At 42.5% G+C, this 20,878-nt stretch overlaps 3 protein-coding genes across 6 annotated transcripts; 1 reads left to right on the plus strand and 2 right to left on the minus strand.

The window, feature by feature from the left end:
* Nucleotides 1–1,111: 1,111 nt before the first annotated feature.
* Nucleotides 1,112–9,101, minus strand: LOC117134950 (spectrin beta chain). Of its 4 annotated transcripts, XM_033294531.1 has the most exons (8): nucleotides 8,522–9,101; nucleotides 2,860–8,446; nucleotides 2,586–2,782; nucleotides 2,357–2,525; nucleotides 1,993–2,043; nucleotides 1,644–1,750; nucleotides 1,412–1,578; nucleotides 1,112–1,343 (listed from the first exon to the last, which is right to left on the minus strand). In XM_033294531.1, the coding sequence occupies exons 1-8, from the start codon at nucleotides 8,981–8,983 to the stop codon at nucleotides 1,157–1,159; spliced, it is 6,927 nt and encodes a 2,308-aa protein (XP_033150422.1). In that variant the 5' UTR covers nucleotides 8,984–9,101; the 3' UTR covers nucleotides 1,112–1,156. The 4 variants fall into 4 exon arrangements, with proteins under 4 accessions (XP_033150422.1, XP_033150423.1, XP_033150424.1 ...); XM_033294532.1 differs by lacking the exon at nucleotides 1,993–2,043; XM_033294533.1 differs by lacking the exons at nucleotides 1,112–1,343; nucleotides 1,412–1,578; nucleotides 1,644–1,750; nucleotides 1,993–2,043 and adding an exon at nucleotides 2,136–2,236.
* Nucleotides 9,102–11,417: 2,316 nt separating this feature from the next.
* On the plus strand, nucleotides 11,418–16,116 carry LOC117134903 (integrator complex subunit 2). Its single transcript, XM_033294336.1, has 3 exons — nucleotides 11,418–11,450; nucleotides 12,631–13,512; nucleotides 13,567–16,116. The coding sequence occupies exons 1-3, from the start codon at nucleotides 11,418–11,420 to the stop codon at nucleotides 16,054–16,056; spliced, it is 3,405 nt and encodes a 1,134-aa protein (XP_033150227.1). The 3' UTR covers nucleotides 16,057–16,116.
* Nucleotides 16,117–16,421: 305 nt separating this feature from the next.
* Nucleotides 16,422–19,461, minus strand: LOC117134921 (heat shock protein 60A). The gene is made up of 3 exons (XM_033294425.1): nucleotides 19,441–19,461; nucleotides 17,075–18,445; nucleotides 16,422–17,013 (listed from the first exon to the last, which is right to left on the minus strand). The coding sequence occupies exons 1-3, from the start codon at nucleotides 19,441–19,443 to the stop codon at nucleotides 16,663–16,665; spliced, it is 1,725 nt and encodes a 574-aa protein (XP_033150316.1). The 5' UTR covers nucleotides 19,444–19,461; the 3' UTR covers nucleotides 16,422–16,662.
* Between the last annotated feature and the right edge of the window lie 1,417 nt (nucleotides 19,462–20,878).

The following is a 20,878-nucleotide window of genomic DNA, read 5'->3' on the forward strand; positions in this document are numbered from 1 at the left end:
AAGAATAGCAATTGAAATACTTTAATTCACGCTATTAAACAAGCATTTATACTCCTTTTTTGTTATATTCTCATGCTAAACTAAAATATTTAATCAATTAATAGTCGCCGTTGAGATAGAACTTACCCGTTACTTGTCACAAGTACATAGCTCAAAAGTAACATATCGTTGAAAATATGATGGAAATATGAATATTTTTGCTAAGCGCAAATATTGTTACTTGTATACAATGCGAACATAAAAATGCATACGTTTAACGACATTTGAGTGAATTTTTAAATTACTTTGCTACTTGCATGAATTCTAGTTATGGAGCAACGAATTAGAGAGGAGTAGTACTTCGATTAGTCGTAATCGGTAACGAATAGAATACTTTTTACAAAGCGCATAGAACTATCGTTGTATGTAAGACTTTAAATTGATAAATGGTTGGCGCAATTTTTGTGACCCACATATTCAATGATATGCTGAATGCTGTGAGCACTCGTATAGTAAAAGAGTGTGTTTTAGAAAAATATAAGCAGATTCTAAAAAAGCGTCATTCTTAGCTTTTTATTTATACAGTTGTTACAAACATATGTGTCCTAGCACATGCTATCGAAGCACCACTGTACAAATGCTCATTCTGACATTAGTTTTTATTTATGCATTTATGTAACTACTGCAAATTATGCACATTCACCAAGCAATAACAAATATTGTGTACTTATTTATATTCAACACCACAGTCCCACACGTCCCCATATGATGAGTCTATATATTTTTAATAACGCAACAGCGTACAGTTTATTATATATTATAAAGCCAACAAGAAGCGGGTGTACTTTAGAGGAATAATTCGTTTATTAATCGAATACATTGAAATGCATACACGAGTTTTTCTCATTGTTTTTTGTTTTGTTTATATTATATTTATATTACTTTGTATTTGTTTAAATAAATAAGATACATATGTTTAATCAATAATAGCAGTATTTATCGTGCAAATCTTTATAAGCATAATATTGGTTTACTGTTTGCTTGATTTCTGTTTTTGCATTGTTTTGTATTTTTATTTATGAAATAATTGTTGCATTAAATATACGAAAAAAATATAGTTTTTTTTTTATTTTTTGTTTTTGTATTACGTTTAATTAGCTGCTCTTAAATTGTCAATTTACTTTTTCTTTAAAGTAAAAAATGATCTGCGCTTTGGTTCGTCCTTCTGTGAAGTGGCTGGCAGAGTCTGGGATCTGCTGGCGGCCACAGCTGCCGAATCGCTTTGGGCTTTCAGAGCGTTCACCCATTGAGACATTTCGCTGTCATCGTGGGCCTGCAGTAAGAACTCGGCGCCATTGGCGAGCCTAAGAATAAGAATAAGAAATGAAGTTAAAATATGCATTAATTTATTTTTTCTAGAATCAATACGCACTTTACTCGCAGGACGTGCTTCTTCTTGGTGTAATCACTGGCAATTTCAATGGCAGCACCCTGCAGATCATAGCTAGGCTCACCGCGGAAGGTCAATTCAGGATTACTCTTATAACCCTTCTGATCTTTGAAGAACGACACGCGCCCGGTTCGTGCAGTCATATAGACCTAAGCAAAATAACCAATAACATTTAGTAGAAAATACTTAGAGCGTTTATATAAATTTGCTTTACCTTATCCCAAGATCTATTTGAAGCTTTCTTGGTGGCAGACTCCCACTCGTGTTTCCGTGTCACATAACCCTCCTGTCCATCGCCAGCAGAAGGTGTGGCGCCACGCTCTAAGTAAACACAATTTTTAAACATTATGTAGTTTATAAATAGCATATACTTATTTATAGCATATAGAATAGCACACATGTATGTAGTAGTATATACAGCGTTTCATTATACTGAAAAATATGTTTGTGTTAAGTGCATGGCTGCAAATCCTTGCCTTTTAAAGTAAATTTTTTTTTCTGTGTTTTTGAAATAGATTTGCAGCCGTGTTAAGATATTACAATTTGGGACATGAGAGCAATACCTGTTTGGGTCTCCACAACGCGCTCAATGTCGACGGCTGTATCAGCAGCAACTTTTTTGGGCGTTTTACAAATGTTAGTTGATGTTTGTGAAATCCGTTGATTAATTTTGGTTAGCATGAGTGAATAAGATAGGAATATATATACATATATATATATAATTGGTTATGCACACATTATAACAACAGACAGTAGACATGATGGGATAAATAGTTCAACCACATTTCAGTTTGGGGTTAGTAGAGGCTTGTTTGATTTTCATTTGGATATTTTGATATTGGTTCATAGGATATATACATTAAGGAAAGAAGTGAACTAAGGAAGAGCAACAATGGTTTATTTAAATGCTTGCAGAGTTAAGCTTACCTGCTTCGTCATGTGAGGTGCTCATATCAACGTCATCGCGTCTCTCAGCCTCACGTTTAGCCTGTTCCGCTGCTTCGCTGGCAGCCTTAGCCTCCTGTTCCTCTTTGATGCGTTGTCGCTCAGCCTCCTCAGCCATCTCCTGTCGCCGCTTCATTTCCTTAAGCTCAAACTGCAAGCAAAACAAAAAATTTCACTTTTTGAAATGTAAATTTATGAATTGATTATTTACCGTTGTCAATCGCTCAAGTGCACTGAAGCGCTCCTCTTGTGCGGCAGCTGATTTCTCGAATGCCTCATGTTTCTTAATCAGGTTCTCTACCTCGTCAATGGTGTGTCCTAGCTCTGACGATAGCAGGTACGGCTCCTGGGCAATCAGCCAAGCCTCAGCAACGGCAGCATCGCGTGCAAACTGATAAACCTCCAGAACTGCAAACAAAAAATGATAAAACATAACATTTTTAAAATTTTTTTTTTTCACTATATACTTGCTTAGAGTAACTTACTTAGCTGCAGATTCTCCCAGCGCTCCTCCCAGCGTAGCAGCAAGGCATTGCGACTGTTGCTCAGCTGCATTAGACGATCCTTAATGTCCGAGGAGGCATAATGATTGCGTGTGAGCAGTTCTTTGCCAAGCGATATGCAGGCACTAAAGTTATCCTCGCGTGTATCAATCTCGGCCTTCAAGCTCTGGTGATTGTTCATCAGCAGCTCAACACCAGAGACATCACGCGGCTTCTCCGACGTGTTCATCTGGCGCACCAAATCCTCCATCCAGATCATAAGTATGCGCACCATGTTGAAGAAGCGGAACAGATCACCCGTATCAGCAAGTTTTTGTTTGCGTGCATCGCACATGGCTTGCAAATTGTCCCAGGCATGCAGCACCTCCTGCTCCCGATTAGTAATCTCCTTAGCCTTGTCACCGGCATAGGCATCCTGTAGCTTGGCGGATTCCTCCTGGATTTGTTGCACTTGCGAATAGAGCGTTGTCAGATCCTGCTGAAAATTGTAGTGCTTGCGTTGCAGCGTGGATACAGAGCCCGCATCACGGCCCAACTCATCTGAGACGCCATGCTGCTTCTCCAATATACGTCCCAACACATCCTTACAGTCATGGAAGAACTTGTGCAGTTCTCGGGAAGCAGCCAGCATTTGCGTGCGTGTTTCAATCAGCTCCAACAGATCCTGCCAGGATTCATTCAAATTATCCTTCCACTCCGCAATGGTAGCCGAATCGGAGTGTCCAGCTTGTATCAGATTATCCGCAATGCTATTAACCTTGGCCACTCGCTCACCACCCACTGCCTCAGTATCACGGGCAAACTCGTTGAAACGCTCCGACAACAATGTGACATGATCATAGTCCTGTCCCAGTTCCTGTGAGCCAGCGACCACCTCGCGATCGGTTATCCATTGCTCCAGATCGTCCACCTCACGGCTTAGCATGAACAACTGCAGGGCCTCGTTTAATCGCGCGCGGCGCTCGCCCGCCAAATCTTTCAATCCCGCATAGAGTTTGTCAAGCTGTGATTGCTTCACTGCGACAGCATCTCCGCTGGACACATCATCACTGCTAAATTGTCGCGCCACTTCGCCCAACTGGCGTATGGTGTTGGCATAGTCCTCTACCGATTGCTCTAGATTTTCATGTTTCTTCATTAAGTTCTGTGCGCTTATTTCATCCTTGCCACGATCTTCAACCATCATGTACAGCTCTTGTTCGCTCATCCAGGATTCCGCTTCCTGCGCGTCAAAGAAATACTGTTGCACTTTTTCCGACTCCAGCAAATGTTTCTTGCGATTTTCAATAGCATCCTTTAGCTCCTGCCACTTTTGTGTCAAATCGCTTATCAAAGCCTCAAACTTCTTAGAATCCTCGTGACCCTCATCGATCAGCTTGCGTCCGTTATTGCAAATTGCATTGATACGTGGCTCATGGTTATCAATTTCGGTAGCCAACGATTGGTTCTTCTTGTTCAATACATGGACATTGAACAAAGAGTTGCCATAATCTCTAGAATTGGCCACAGGCAGTTTTTCGTTAATCCACAATTTCTCATCCTCGACATCGCGGCAGAATTGGAACGCTTCCTTTTTCTTCTCCAGCTGTTTTTGACGCTCTAGGAGCGGTGCCTTAATCTTCTCGAAACGCTCCAGCACCGCCGTCTTCTTAACTACTATGGGTTCAATTTGCTCCTCAGGCACGGTCTTTTGCAGATATTCTGTCTGCTTATCAATTTCCTCCACCTGGCGCGCCTTGACTGCCATTTGTGTCTGAATGACCTGCTGCTTCTGCATAAGTATGTTCACCGAGGTCAAATCATTGGCCGTATCACCGCTAACAATTTGCTTTTCTAGATCTGTTATGTAGGAATCGATATCGTCGCAGGTTTGTTGTACCAAAACCTCACGATTGGCATCGAAGAGCAACGCACCCTTCTCCTTGGTGTGCACTTCCAGATCGTCAAATTGCTTGGCGAGTTCCTTTAGCTTGGGCTCGATGACATCCTTGAACTCGGGCTTTTCCTTGGACAGCTCCTGTGCGGATTTTTCAGCCTCATAGAGACGCTCCTTATTGGCGGCAATTTCTGCTTCAAAGGCCTGATGGCGCGTCCACTTGGAGTGAATCGTCTTAGCGCTGCGATAGGTCTCATCCTGGCTAGTAACATACTTCTCCTGGACCCACTCGGCCAGCTCTTCCAGATCCTGCAAGAATTCATGCAGCTTCACTTGATTCTTCAATTTTTCGTGCTGATCGAGCGCGCGCTGGCGATTATCATCGCGTCTGCCGGTAATATTTTCCGCACGCTTGCCAATCTTGTCCGCATCAAAGTGCTCCTTCTCCACAAGAGTGTCGGCCACCTGGAGCAGTGTATTAATTTTATCATCATTGGCCTCCATGGTGGTAAGGAAGGCTTCGTGGCGCTTTAATTGGTTCTCTGCCTGCTCGAGATTCACAGGCGTATCATCTTTGCTAAGGAAGTGTTCCTGCTGGCTAAGCAGCACCTCAGTCTGACGTGCATCGCGATTGAACAGCTGCTGATCCAGGCTCTGAGAAAGCAAAACCTGGCGATTCTCCCACATTTGATGCAGTTCTTCCCAGCCATCTTTGAGCGCATTAAGACGCTCACGCAAGAACATGTACTGCGGATCATCTGTGGTGCTGCCCTCGCTAGTTAAACGTTCACCATATTCCATCATGACCTTGTAATCCTCGGTATAGTTGTCAATCTCCTCGCGTATGGACTGGTGCTGATTGAGCAGCTTCTCCGCTTCTGGCAGTGATGTCGGTGTGTCTTCGGAGGCCACATCAGTTTGTGTCTTGGTCAACCAAGTCTGGAAATGATCAAGATCGCGCAGGAAACGATGCAAATCGCCAGCTTCCTCCAGCTTAGAGTCACGCTCCTTAAGCATGTGCGTCAGCTGCTCCCAGATCAACTCTATTTGTGCAATGCGCTCACGTATAAGTTGCGCCTCTTCAGGATGCTCCACCTCAATACTATCGGCTTCATGTCCCAAGCTTGTCAACTTGGCCTGTATGGCAGCCAGGTCACGATCCATGCCGCTAAGGCGTCGTTGCAATGTCATGACACCGGTCAAGTCCATTTCCAGGCTGTCAGTTTCGGTCAAGATGCGTTTTTTATCCTCAATCCAGCTGATAGTCTCGCGGCATTCAATATAGAAGGTTTGTACACCATGCGCCGACTTCAGGTCATCCATCTTGGCCTCAGCCTTTTCACGCAACGTAGACCACTCTTGATTGAGATGGTTTTGTCGCTCCAAGATTTCATCGGAATTAGGATGTTCCACATGGAGCAGCTGGCGTGAAAGTTGGTTAACCACTGCGACACGTGAAGCGTTAGCGTTCATTTCCTTGTCGAAACCCTCGAAACGATGTTTCATGATCTCCACATCCTCAATGTCCTTGCCGGGCGTCATGGTATCCAACATCTTGGTCTTCTCTTTAATCCATTGCTCCACACCATCTGCTTCGGACATTAGCTTGTAAAGACTCAATGCATCCAGGAGACGCTGTTTGCGCAGCTTGGCAAGCTCAGTGAGCTCCTTGTAGCGTGTATCTATGGCCTCTAGACGCTTATCTACGTTTGCCTTCTCCGGTTCGTTAAGCTTCAGTGTCTCCGCCTGCTTGTGCAGTGCATCAATAACCTCAGCATAGTTCTTCAGCTCATCCGCCACATCCTTGTGCTTCTTGAGCAGCGATTGTACATTGGCCTCATCACGGCCAACATCTTCGCTAGAAACAATGCGCAGTGTATCCAGCATCCAGTTGTCCACATCATCTGCATCTGCAAACAGCTGGAAGTATTCTACAGCATTCTCCAAACGCTGGCGACGATATTTGGTCAAATCCAACAAATGATCCCACTTGGATAAAATCTCCTTAAGACGATCTTTAATGCGTTCAGCGCCAAAGTGTCCCTCGGTTATCAGCTCCGCGCCCACCTTAGCTACATTTTGCAACTGTGAATCATGTGAAGTAATCTCTGATTCCAGTGCCTTGTGCTTGCTCAGCAGCAGGTTGACGGTAGTCAGGTCATGACCAATCTCATCTGTCGACACAATTTGCTCCTTTTCCTTGATCCAGTTCTCCTCATCGGCTGTGTCCCAGTAGAACTGCCAGAGCTTTCGACTCTCTTCCAGACGGCTGCGACGCTCCACTGCTAGACGCACTAGCTCTGCATAGGCATCCTCTAGCTGCTGTACTCGGCTTACAATAATTTCGGGATCGCAAGGCTTATACGATTCGGGATCGTCGCTTAGGAATTTTTGAGAATTTTGCACTACAAGCTTGACGCGTTCACCTAAAATATTGATGTCCGCTTCGACAAGAGAATGCTTCTGCAGCAGATCCTCTACGCCCATAAGATGCTTGCCATAATCATCAGTCATAAGCAGCTGCTTAATCTCCTCCATGTTGTCCAAAATATACAGCATTTCCTGGAAGTTTTGCTGCAGTTGCAATGAAATCTCCAAACGCATACGACGATCACGAAGCAATTCCAACAGATAAGTCCACAAACGCATGACATTGTCCTTACGCAGCAGGATGCGTTTGACATCATGATAACGCTCCGACTCAAGCTCATCGCAGACAGCTACAACAGCTTGCACGCGCTCCTCATAGGCAAAAATGTCCGTTTCAATAGCTTCGTGTTTCTTGGCTGCCGCCTCCACAGCTGCCAAGTCAAAGCCAAAGTTATCTTGGCTAACCAAGCGCTGATTCTCCGAAAGCCAAGTCTCACGCATGGAAGCCTTGCGATCGAAGCGAGCCGCCAACTGTTCGAGCTTCTCCTGGCGTATAAGCTCCTCGCGCAATGCCAGCTCACGTTCATGCTCAGCCTTCTCCAGACGCTCCCAGGCCTTGTTTATGTCCGCTATCATTTTGCCCTCTTTCGGAGTATAGGGCTTTTGATTATTAGCGCGCATCTTAGACTGCAGAGTAAACAGCAACACCTCCAGATTGCCCTTCTCCACAAATTTGGGAGGCTTTTCTATGGTGCGATAGTTGGAGAACTGCGCCAGTTGTCCTTGCACGCCAACCAAAGAGTTCTCAAACTCACGCTCTCCCAGCGACGTAATGGTGGTCTGAATCCATTTGAGCAAATCGCTCGTAAAATGCTCATAGTCGTGAATCATTTTATCATTCTCCATAGCAATGCCCACGACTTTGCCAATACGCTTGCCCTGCACAGTTTCCTGCTTCAATTTGCTGAAGTAATGATAGTAAGTAACCACATAGGTTATAATGGACTTTTCATCGGGATGCTCAACAAAGACATCCTCGGCATCGAGCAGCTTGGTCAGTCCAAGTTTATCCTCGGCCACATCGAAGGCATTATTTAGATTGTGTATCGGATTCGTTTTTGAAAGCTTTTCAAATTGCACTAAATCTGGACGGTGCTTGTGTATGATGGCATTAAAGGCTAAACCATCACGCCATGATGTTGTAAAGTTTCGCACGTTCACATTGTGATATCCGGCTGTCTTCATTTGACACCACAACAGCAGCGCATCCTTGGCCGACTTTGTCTCTTTATTGTCCACCTCCTCAATCGTGATATCTTGAATCTAAACAAAAAAAAGCGGTTAAGCGTAAAATACAAACAATAAAAATTCAGTCTGTTCACCCCAATTTATGCTCACCTGGAAGCGCAAAATAATTGTCCAAATGAGGCCCAAATTGAGTGAGGCATTGCCATCGACAATATCGTGGGAACCAATGTTCTCAAGATGGACACGCTGTTCACGTAGAAACTGCAAAGCCTTATCCACATTCTCCAGGCAGTGTATACGCATCTTGCCCTTGGTGGGCTTGGGCAGGCGTTCGCCGGACAGTACCTCAAGCAATTTAATTAAATGCTTGCCATCGCGCATATCCACATAGAGATCGGCAATACGGCAGTTGACGCGGCATAGATGCGAATTGACCCACTTGGTGAATGTTTTCTTTTGTACGCTTTCACGTTCCTCGGCGAGCGCCTTGATGCGTGACCGTTCGAACAAGCGTGAACTGGAGTTGCCGCCATCGTATTCGTATTCATCGATATATTCGTTACCAGGACCCTGACTGGGATCCCATCGAACAATGGAAATGTCCGTCGTCATTGTAACAGGTTTGCTGGCAAATTGTCCGTTATGTTAACCGCAAAGAATTCAATTTTATTTGTTTATAATTAGATTTAAATGCCGAAAAATGATTGTTAACCAAATGTCAAAGAATAAACTGCAAAGAAAGTTAAAAAAAAAATTATTTAATTAACCGTGCATTCATAGTATGTATACATATATGTATTCATATGTCTCCCACGCCCACGGTGACTTTAGTGCCGTCTGTCTCCTCCCCTACACGCTTATTTAGACACAATGGCGTCACATTTATTCAGTGGTCGCCTGGGTTAACTGGTCACTATACAAAATATCACTCACTCACTATCTATCTCTGTCTCACACGTTCTCATTCGCTTTCATTCTTCCGCTGCATTATTATGTTCATTTTATTTTTTTTTTTTTTAGCTACAAGTTAACGCGATTACATCACGCCTCATAGAGCCCATTTTTATGGACATTTCTCATTTCAAATTTCAATGTAGGGCAGGTGGCAGTTTGGACTATTGGGGGAGGGTGTAGATGCGGTCATCAGCTCAGATTTGACTCACACGCTGCTTAAATTGCAGGAAATTTAATTCACAAACTACATACGCTAAAATTAGCAAAAAGATTTTCTATGTACTTTGCTTACATACGTATGTATGTAATATATTATACTCTAATCACGTACATTTATACATACATGTGTACGTAAGCCTACACTTTGACCTTTATTTCGTGATCTGCAGGTCATTCTCTTTATAAAAAACATATATGTATGTATGAACATTAATTAAAAATTAACAAACTAGTTAATTTAGTATGTACATATGTACATGCATATGTACATACTTAAATATGTTCATGTGTATATTTTTGTCATTTAATTTAAACAGTTTTTCGGTTTTGTGTTTCTGATATAATTTGTCAGCAGCAACAAAGCCCCAGATCTTTCAGAAACACCAGCGACAACAAAAATATAATCAAAACAGAAACAATACAAAATTTAGCACACATCTTCCCTATGAATACAGTTACACACACACACACTTATGTATGTACATACATATATTCACGCAGCTTTATTATCTATTACGTAATATTTTTCTGATTATAACGAAAACGAAGCTTAAAAACTTGCCGACACCGCAAAGAGTGAAAGAGAGAGCAAAACGCGTCGTAACAACTAAAACGGAGCGTACAAGAATAACAACAAAAAGGTTATAACTTATAGCGAAACAACAAAACAGTATATGCGGCAACACCACAGTTAGAGCGAGAGCGAGAGCGAGAGAGAGAGAGAAAGAATATATAATTGGAGAGCAAAAAGAGAGTATTTTTATACTTGCGTTCGTGCCTGTGTGTATCTGAGGCCAATGATGACCGCAGCGCAGCAGTCACTGAGGGTGTTTGCTTGAGGGGGAGCGGTAGAGAGAGCTGTGAGATACTGCCACTAGGCTACATGGGGTAGGTTTTGAACTCAAGCCCAGAGTCAACGGCAGCTTTGCAGCTATGATGAATGCATGTCAAAAGTATTCATACCCACACGCATATATATACGTATGAAAGTTCATACGTACATATAAATATTAATTGTGCTTATATTTGTAGTGAGTTCATCACATTGATTTGATTAGCGCTTGTACTTGGCGCAACTTATGGGGCGTGGAGTTTTGAAATTGTAGCTTGAATTAATCAACGTAAATTCTCAAACACACATACATATGTATACTTAGAGATCTCAATGCAAAGCACCTCGCTGTATAAGTTTTAGTTAAAATTAATGCGTGCATTATAAACCAGTTTCAATAAGAGGGGCAAGGCAGTAGTTACAACAAAACAAATACTCCAAACTATGTACAACTGAGGCTTCTCCATAATAAAAAGACGTACATACATATGTATGTAGTATGTACATACATATAAGTATATATAAGTTAATTAGTAGGTGCGTTATTGACTTACAACTGTACGTATTATAAAGTTAAAGCAAAGAACGTTTTAGTTGTCATTTGTTGTCGGGGGCCTTATTCGCAGGCGGCATATTCATACAAACACAGCCAATGATAGAGAGAATGAGAGAGATACAGACACACACATACAGAAGCATAAATAAGGTGAGCCATGGCTAATAAACACACACAGACACATAACCACAAACAGATTAAAATATATGAACAAGTGCAGCAAAAGTTATTCATTCTTTTCCACACCCATTCGTGTGTAGCTGCTGCCTGCTATCGATAAACAACTTTAATTTCAACTCGTGACCTCTCGGAAGGATTTCCTATTTTTACATGGGGCGTGTGTCAATGTGTGTGTTTGTATTTGTTGGTTGCACGTAACTGTATTCGAAAGTGCATTTCCCCGCTGTATGCGTGTGAAATGCAGAGAGTGCTTTGCGAGCAAAGAAAAAAAAAAGAAGAGAAGAGAGAAAGAAATTGAACTGTCTATGCCGTACGATCAGAAAACATTTCAATCCTGTGTATGTTGGCGTAAGTACATATACATATAAATATGTACATATGTATCTTGATTAAACAAATTGACTTTTATCGCACTTCTTTATCTTTGACAATTCTTAGGCAAACTCAGTTTATTTATTATAAATATAATATAATATTATTTATTATACATTGTGTCGAATTTTTTATGATGTTCAACTTCACACACACATGCACTTTTCGTTGCTTCTTCAAAACTTGGATTTTCGTTTCGCACACTTGTTCAATTCATTACGAATATGGAGGGCAAAACATACACCACCTTATTTTGCTCTACTCTATGTACATATATACATACATACATGTATGTACATACTTACGAACGAACAAACATACAAACGTTACGCTCTCACATCTCAACATACTACTAAAACGAACGAACTGAAAACACCGAATGATGTCATCAACGCTAGCAGAGCGAACGTACTGCGACTGCGACCCGTGCCTAGCAGGCAATTTTAATCGATGATGTTTTATTATGTATGTATGCATGGTCAATATGTATTTGTATGTATATTCATACAGGAATTTAATATCGTGCTCATTAATTAACAATTGAGAACCTAGCATTACATGGTAACCTGATCAACTGGCCCACATTTCTGTTTTAAGATACATTTTCAAACTTACTACACTAACTCACTAAGCACTCTATAGGGCGTTGGTTGGTCTAATTTTCCCGGACACTTGAATTTTGTACACCGCTTCTGTGCACAGTACACTTTTTGGCAACTTTCACTTACCCACTCGGCAAATTTTATGTTCAATTTTCCCTAATTGATTCATAAACACACACAATTCACATAGATTCTTCACGTTATATTTATTTTTATCCACATTTATTCTTTGCGGTCGAACTTCATTTGCTTGTAAAAAAAAAAGTGACTGCTGGTTCCGAATGAAAATTGTATGTATCAGTAAAAATAAAAACAGTCGATAGTCGTGCGATAGATTTTTAGTACTTTGGGTTGCGTTTAGCATTCGATTGAGCGCGTTGGTTATCGACATTGAGTCGAAATGCTCGATAACTATAGAAAATTTGTCGAGTGGCTTCAGCGCATCTAAGAATTAAAGCCGGAAAGTAAAACAAGCCTTTTTTTTGGCAACAGGTTGTGGGCCAAAAGCTAGAGCCCTATTTTAGCAGTTGCATATAAGGAGTAGACCCGCCTCGCAGCAAAAATGTACGTAGTGTCGCCTAGAGTTTTTGGCGCCATGCAGACACTAGACATATCTTCGCTAGCGAGCTATCCGGAGCGCGAGATAAGACCGGTGCTGCCATCGTTGGTGCGCATGAGTCTACTTTCGCCGCTGGACAACACCACAGCTTCCATGGAGTCGCGTAAACAAATTCTAGCTGTACTCATAGGTATCGAAGTGGTCAATAGCATTGTGAGCTATCTGCAGGTTAACTACCATGAGCTGGAGAACGATCTCAAAAAGGAACTGCTGACGCGACAGAAACTAGCAGGTGTTACAAGTTTCGATAGCCAGGCGCAGCAGCCCGAGTATGGACTGCAGTCGGGCATCGCGTTGGGTTTTGAGCGCGCAGATGTGGCGCGCAAGGTACGCGTGGTGCTCTCAGAGATCTTCAATCTGCAGCAACAAGTAGGCACTAATTGTGGGAATGGTGAAACAAAGCCCACCCCACCCCCATCAACATCAGCGGTTGCAACACACGCAGAGATCTTAGACGACGGGATTTATTTGGAGGAGGTGGTTGATATATTGTGCATAGCCCTGGCTGAGCTGCCATCATTACTAAATTTGCTGGAGCTCGTGGATGCTTTGGTGCATGTGTCTAATGGACATCATATTGTATGCGCGCTGGTGGCCAATTTTCCCGACTGCTATCGCGATGTGGTTAACCACGTGATAACCAACTGTGATGAGGAGGGCAACGATGGAAAGAACCGATTAGCGCTGTTAATGGCTCTTAGCGAAATGAATCCCTCGCAGGCGTTGGCCAATCGTGCTTTGTGCGTAGAATTGCTCAAAGTGCCTTCGCTTATGCTCAAGTTGACGTTAAAACATCCAGATGATTTGGTAAGTCAACAGATCAACATCAACTGCTTTAACAATTTGTAATCCACTTTGTAGGTTGCCTTCCTAACGGGCCTGTTGCTGGGAAATGATCAGAATCTGCGCTCGTGGTTTGCTCTGTACATACGCACGAGTCAGAAGCGCAAGGGAGATGCATTGAATTTGGTGCGCGTGGAATTGCTGCAGAAGACAATCAAAATTACTAGCCAGGCATCGCATATCAAGGACTTTAATCTGCAGGGCGCTGTGCTGTTGCGCCTATATTGCGCACTACGTGGTATTGGTGGCCTCAAATTCAACGATGATGAAATTAATGCTCTATCGCAGCTGGTAACCAGCTGCCCACATGCCTCACCTTCGGGAGTACGCTTTGTCACATTGGCACTATGCATGCTGATAGCCTGCCCCTCGCTAGTGTCCACCATACCGCTTGAGAACAAGGCGGTGGAGTGGCTGCAGTGGCTTATACGCGAAGATGCCTTCTTTTGCACACGCTCCGGCAGCAGCAGCTCGCTTGGTGAGATGCTCTTACTGCTGGCCATACATTTTCACAGCAATCAGATAACGGCTATCAGTGAAATGGTCTGCTCCACGCTGGCTATGAAGATACCGATACGTCCAAATAGCACGAATCGAATTAAGCAGTTGTTCACGCAGGATTTATTTACGGAGCAAGTGGTGGCATTGCATGCGGTGCGTGTACCAGTCACTCCCAGTCTAAATGGCAGCATACCGGGCTATCTGCCAGTGCACTGCATTCATCAGCTGCTAAAATCCCGCACATTTCTCAAGCACAAAGTACCCATAAAGTCTTGGATATTCAAGCAAATCTGCAACTCGGTGCGGCCCGTGCATCCGGTGATGCCGGCGCTCGTCGAAGTCTATGTAAATACGCTTATCATACCCAATCCAACTGGCAAAATGAGTATAGATCATATGCATCGTCCATTTACAGAGCTGGAAATATTTCATGTGTTTCGCGGTTCACCTTTGACCTTCTTTACGGAGGAAATGCAGCCGTTGCCTGTTGAAAGTGAGGAGCTGGCGCAAATAGAAGTAACCTGCCCTTTGACTGCGCAACTGCTCATGATATACTATCTAATGCTGTATGAGGACACGCGTCTGATGAACCTGAGCGCCTTGGGCGGACGCAAGCAGAAGGAGTATGCACAAAGTTTTATAGGTGGATTACCGTTGAAATATTTGCTGCAACGTGCGCATCAGTATCACAATGATTATCTCTCGCTGTTTCATCCGCTGTTGCGTCTGATTATCTCCAATTATCCGCATCTTAGCATGGTTGATGACTGGCTGGAGGAGCATTATCAGGACATAACCAGCTGCCTGGAGAAGCCAGCATTGCCGCCACAACTTCTCACCCAAGCCCTAGACACGGTGCAATCCAAGCCTCAACTGGCCATACGCGTCTTCAAGCGTCTGCTACAGCTGCCACCGGAGACATTGGCGCAATATGCGCAAGAGCTGGTGCATCACATGCCGCAAGTGTTTGCCAAGCCAGTGCCGCGATACGTTAAGGATTTGTATTATGATTTGTGGTTGCGCCTTAATGCCGTGCTACCCAGTACATTCTGGATAATGTCGCTGCGTGCTATTAACCACAAGGCGGATGCATTGAATCGACGCATAAACGCACGTGAGAGTCTATTGGAGCCCATGGATGTTTTGGGTTATTCCCGACAAGTGCTTTGCTCGCCCTACATGCTCGTCATTCTGCTGCGCATACTCAAGGGCAGTTTGGCAGCTTATAAGACTTACTTAAATGTGCATATGCAGCAGAAACAAGTGCTGGACAAGAATGGTCTGGTTCAAACCGATGCAGATCGTGAGGAGCTGAAGACCACATTGATAGCATCACAGGAGAGCGCCGCTGTGCATATTTTATTGGAAGTCTTGGAGCATATGAACAGCAAGGCTGTGGGTCGCGTGCAGCAGCTGGAGCTACGTGAAATCCAAGGCATCATTGGAACCTATGTACATCAGGCGTTTATTTCGGAGCCTTCACTGGCCAAGCTGGTGCACTTTCAGACCTATCCCAAGTCGGTGATACCCATGATTGTGGCCAGCGTGCCTTCCATGCACATCTGTATAGACTTTGTGCACGAGTTTCTCAATGTCACCGAAATGGACAAGCAAATCTTTACAATTGAGCTGACCTCGCATCTGGTGCTCAACTACTCCATACCCAAGAGCCTCGGTGTGTCTAAGTTTTGCCTGAATGTCATCCAGACCACATTATCACTGCTTACCTCCTCTGCTAAATGTAAATTTCTCCGCCATGTGCTGCCCGCCATAGTGCGCTTTGTGGAAACATTTCCCATTCTGGCTGATGATTGTGTCAACATTTTAATGAACACTGGACGTAGCTTGCACTCGCAGTCCTCGCTGGGTGTCAACACCATGCAAATGCCGCTCACTGAGAGCGCCAAGCTCTGTTCGTATCGCGATGCACAGTTGCACATAACCATGATTGAGGAATCCTTCAAGGCTCTGATCGAGGTCGTCATGCAGAAATCTGAACTATATTAGCTTTATATACAGATAATTCTTGTAATTAGCATGTAATTTTAATAACCAATCAATACATAAATTAATTTTGTAATTTTAACAAACTCCTTAAAAAATTCGATTATTCAGTTGAAAATTTTTCAATTATGGTGATTTAACCCTCCTAATTTAAATACAAAATTCAAATCTATTGGTTTTTTCGTTTTTCATATTTGGATTTTTTAATGTTTATTTTATAGCTAACGGTATTTCTTGCATTTACATATATAACATGTAAAAATTATTATTAAGGAATAGTTAAAAAAAAGTTTGTTTGTATGCGAATCGAAGACATAATGCAGTAGCGCCAGTGTATAGAAGCAAGCTGAAAGTGTGGTACAAGGCACACAGCCAGCGGCCCAAAGGATTCAAAAGGATTAAATGCGAAACAAAGCGACGTACAAATACAGGTTTTTAGCATACGTCTGTTGCCGTGTGTCTGTGTGTTTGAGTGTGTGTGAAGCGCAGCTGGATGCACCGCGGTAAGAGAAGGTTGGTGGGCCAACACCACGCGTTATGGCTAGTCATTCGTAATCTGGCGCTGCGCATTATGTACCTAAAGTTATTTTGAAAGCTGCATCTCCTGGCTTACATCATGCCACCCATGCCGCCCATACCACCCATTCCGCCCATGCCTCCCATGCCACCCATGCCTGGTGCACCATCCTCCTTAGGAATCTCCGTGACAACAGCCTCGGCGGTGGTCAGCAGCGAGGCAACACCAGAGGCATCTGTAATGGCCGTGCGCACAACCTTAGTAGGATCAATGATGCCCTTCTCAATCAGATTGCCATATTCGCCCTTGAGCGCATCATAGCCATAGTCACCCGACTGGGTTTCCACTTTAGCAACAACCATAGCACCATCAACGCCAGCATTCTTAGCAATGGTCATGCAGGGCATACGCAGCGCACGACGGACAATGTCTACGCCCAAGTTCTGCAAGCAACAATAGGAAATAAAAAATAATCCATTAACAGCTGACCTGAGCCAGACGCACCTGATCTTCGTTTTGCGTGGCAACACTGTCCAATTTTTCAATGCAACGCAGCAGAGCGGTACCACCACCGGGAACAATACCTTCTTCAACGGCAGCGCGTGTGGCATTCAATGCATCATGCACACGATCTTTCTTCTCATTGACCTCCACCTCGCTGGAGCCTCCAACGCGCAGTAGCGCGACGCCAGAAGCAAGGCGTGCCAGACGCTCCTGCAGCTTTTCCTTCTCATATTCGGAGGTGGTCTCTGTAATCTGATCCTTGATCTGTTCAACGCGACGTTGAACGTCATCCTTCTTGCCTTTGCCCTTGAGCAGCAGTGTGTCATCCTTGGTAATGACCACCTCACCCACTTGGCCCAGATCACTAATCTTGACATCCTCCAGCTTGACCAGATCAGCATCATCGCCAAAGATAATGCCGCCCGAGGCAATGGCCATGTCGGTGAGCGTAGATTTACGGTTGTCACCGAAACCAGGCGCCTTGACAGCAGCAACTTGCAGACCAATCTTAAGACGGTTCACAACTAGTGTACTCAAAGCCTCACCATCAATGTCTTCAGCAATGATGACCAGCGGCTTGCGCTGCGAATTGGCTAACTCCAGAGCTGGAATAATGCTCTGCACCGAGGAGATTTTCTTCTCAGAGAGCAGTAACAATGCATCTTGGAACTCCACCTTGGCTCCCTTGGAAGAGTTGATGAAGTACGGCGAAATGTAGCCGCGATCAAACTTCATGCCCTCAATAACCTCCAGCTCATCGGTGAGTGTCTTACCATCTTTCACGGTAATAACGCCATCGCGTCCAACCTTCTTCATCGCATCGCTAATAAGCTTGCCAATGGCCTGATCACCATTAGCCGAAATGGTGGCAACCTGAGCAATCTCCTCGGGCGTGCTCACTGGACGCGACATGGCTTTTAGATTATCCTTGACAGTTTCCACAGCTAGCATGACACCGCGACGAATCTCTACGGGATTGGCACCTTTTGATATCTTCTCGAAGCCCTCTTTGGCAATTGCGCGTGCCAGCACAGTGGCTGTCGTAGTACCATCGCCAGCCTCCTCATTAGTGTTGTTGGCCACATCCTGCACCAGCTTGGCGCCAATGTTTTGGAATTTGTCTTTAAGCTCAATGGATTTGGCCACTGTGACACCATCCTTGGTTATTTTAGGCGAGCCCCAGGACTGCTCAATGATGACATTGCGTCCTTTGGGTCCCATAGTGACGGCCACAGCATCAGCTAACACGTCAACGCCCTGCAGCATCATGGCGCGCACCTCAGGACCAAACTTGACATCCTTGGCATAGCTTCGCATCGCCAGCTGGCGGCTGATAGAGGTGCGTGCAAGTGAAACTGGTAAACGGAACATCTGCAAAGGGAAAATGTTCAGAATTATGGTTAAACAAAGGAAATAGAAACACGTGCTACTATTTTTCTTTTTAATATCCAACTTAAATATGTTTGTATGTATGTCAGTTCACAGCTCAGACAACTGAGTGATAAGCCAATGCCCTACTGTCAACGCCTCAACACAGTCGTGCCGTAACGAGATTTCCAGAACATTTATGTAATGCATATTTTATTAATTTTTCATCCATAAAATCGGAGACAATTGCAATATGCGGCTTTTATTATGAAATAAAAAGCTGAACTATACACATGAAAATAAATACATACATATGTACATATGTTGTATATTATGCCGGGAGCATACAAATTCGTAAAAACATGTGCGTTTGATTCCTGTTACGTGAATACAGATGCCTATGCAAGTGTGTTTGCATGTGTAAATGCGAGAGAATTTTCGAAATTCAATAAAAATTAAATGCTGTTGCTATTACACAAGTCGCGCTACAATTACGCTTACATGAAAGAAAATTCATGTAATTCAGTTTGTTTGTCAAATGGAAACGTCTAGAAAAAACAGAGTGCCTATGCCGGTTAGCCTCTAACTTATATAACACCAACGCACAGAAACATTTTATCAATTGTTCTTACCATACGTAAATACACGTGTATGTGTTTTATTGTATGAAATATAATTTACCTTTATTTAGTTTTTTTTTCTTATTTACTGCACCTGATGTCGATATTCAATGATTATTACTTGATATTTTGTTCAAGACAATTTAAAACCACTTGCACGTAACCTCTTTAAGGCAGAACTGTCTTTTTGTTTTGTCAATGTTACCGCATATTAGTTTAGTATATTATTTACATAAGTATTAGTATTTATATATTTAGTATATTATCAAATCGTTCAGAAAAAGTTCGATCAAACGAACGAAACGGTACCGCCTATAAGTGAATAGAACGAAACCTAATTTCTGACCTTTGTGATTTGAAAACCAAAATATTTCTCACCATTGTGACCCTCAAATAATATTACAAATGTAAGTGCTTTATAAAAAATATCGATAATGTTATATCGGTCGTCAAGTATAGTTGTACAAATACATGTATGCATCGACTGTTATCTATCAAAACTATGTGGCCAACGCAACACGGTCAGTATTATTTATATTCATATTTCTATATATTTTAATCTTAAATTATAATCGTTACTATAACGTATTCTGGACACAGCAAAAAACCAATCAATGTTTAAGTATCATACATGAGGTAGATGTTACAACTATTTCAGGATTTCAATGAAACATTAGAAGGCATGCTGAAGGCAAACAATAAAGATACTTTTGCGAACATTAAGGTGGGACCTGTGGACTCCGTAACGGCTTCCTTTATGTTCGATATCGATATTTTAAAATTTTTGTCATAGTTATTTAAGGGAGAAAGAGAGCCACACACCAACGCGCGCACATGCAAAAAGCGCGTCAAATCAGCAGCCCGCTCCCATTCAAAAATTTATATACCTCGACCGGCCGCCACAATTTCTGCTCTCGGGAGCCCTGATGTACGATAACAGTGTTCGAGGACAACAACGGTGAGTGAGTGATCGAGCACAACAGCGACTACGCAGCCACTGTTGGCGGCCTTCGCGCATCAATTTGGTTTTCAGGTCCGAATGTGTTGCCAAAAAAAATATTAAAAAATTTAGCATAGTATTTTTTCATTTCACAAGTAAAAAAAAAATCATCAGACAGTATAGCGCATTTTCTTCAACTATTTTTCAATTATTCAATATTTTTGTTATTTTCGTTCTTTCTTTATTTAAAATCTGGCCATATTTTTGCATAGAAAAAAATTACACTGCAGGGGACAGATCAAGTACTCTAAAAACAATCATAAGAACAGAAAACCACGTGTGTCGTAGGACAAAAACCAACTAGTGGTGTTTATATTTTTTTTAATATCACTTTTGATATCGCGATATTTAAAGATATTTTATATATATTTTAAATAAAATATCTAAATATATGAAAATTTTTAAAGTTTCTCATTTTTTTTAGTATTAGTCTGTTGGTAATGATTTGAGGAAAACTCTTTAGTTGATATATGTATCTGTCATTTTACATCTGGTATCCAACACCACTAGGCAGAAGCCGCTCTGAGGACACAGAGCTCCCTGGTGCTACTAAGTAGCGCAACGCAACTGTTAATAGACCTGGTAATAGTTCTTTCCGCTGAATCTATAAATCGATTGGATCGCAGTTGGGGTCCATAATATGCATGCTTATATATCAGGGACCGCGAATAATAATTATAAGTTTAAAAAAATTGAAGTCTAAGAAAGCCTCGGATTTAATTATTATTAATTGTCAAAAATTAATTTTCAATTACTTTTAATTTTTATTATTATTAATAAAATAAAAAAAAAAGTTATTTTTTAAATTTATTTTTA

The sequence above is a fragment of the Drosophila busckii genome, chromosome X (assembly GCF_011750605.1).
Source record: "Drosophila busckii strain San Diego stock center, stock number 13000-0081.31 chromosome X, ASM1175060v1, whole genome shotgun sequence".
In the NCBI taxonomy this organism is placed as follows: Eukaryota; Metazoa; Arthropoda; class Insecta; order Diptera; family Drosophilidae; genus Drosophila; species Drosophila busckii.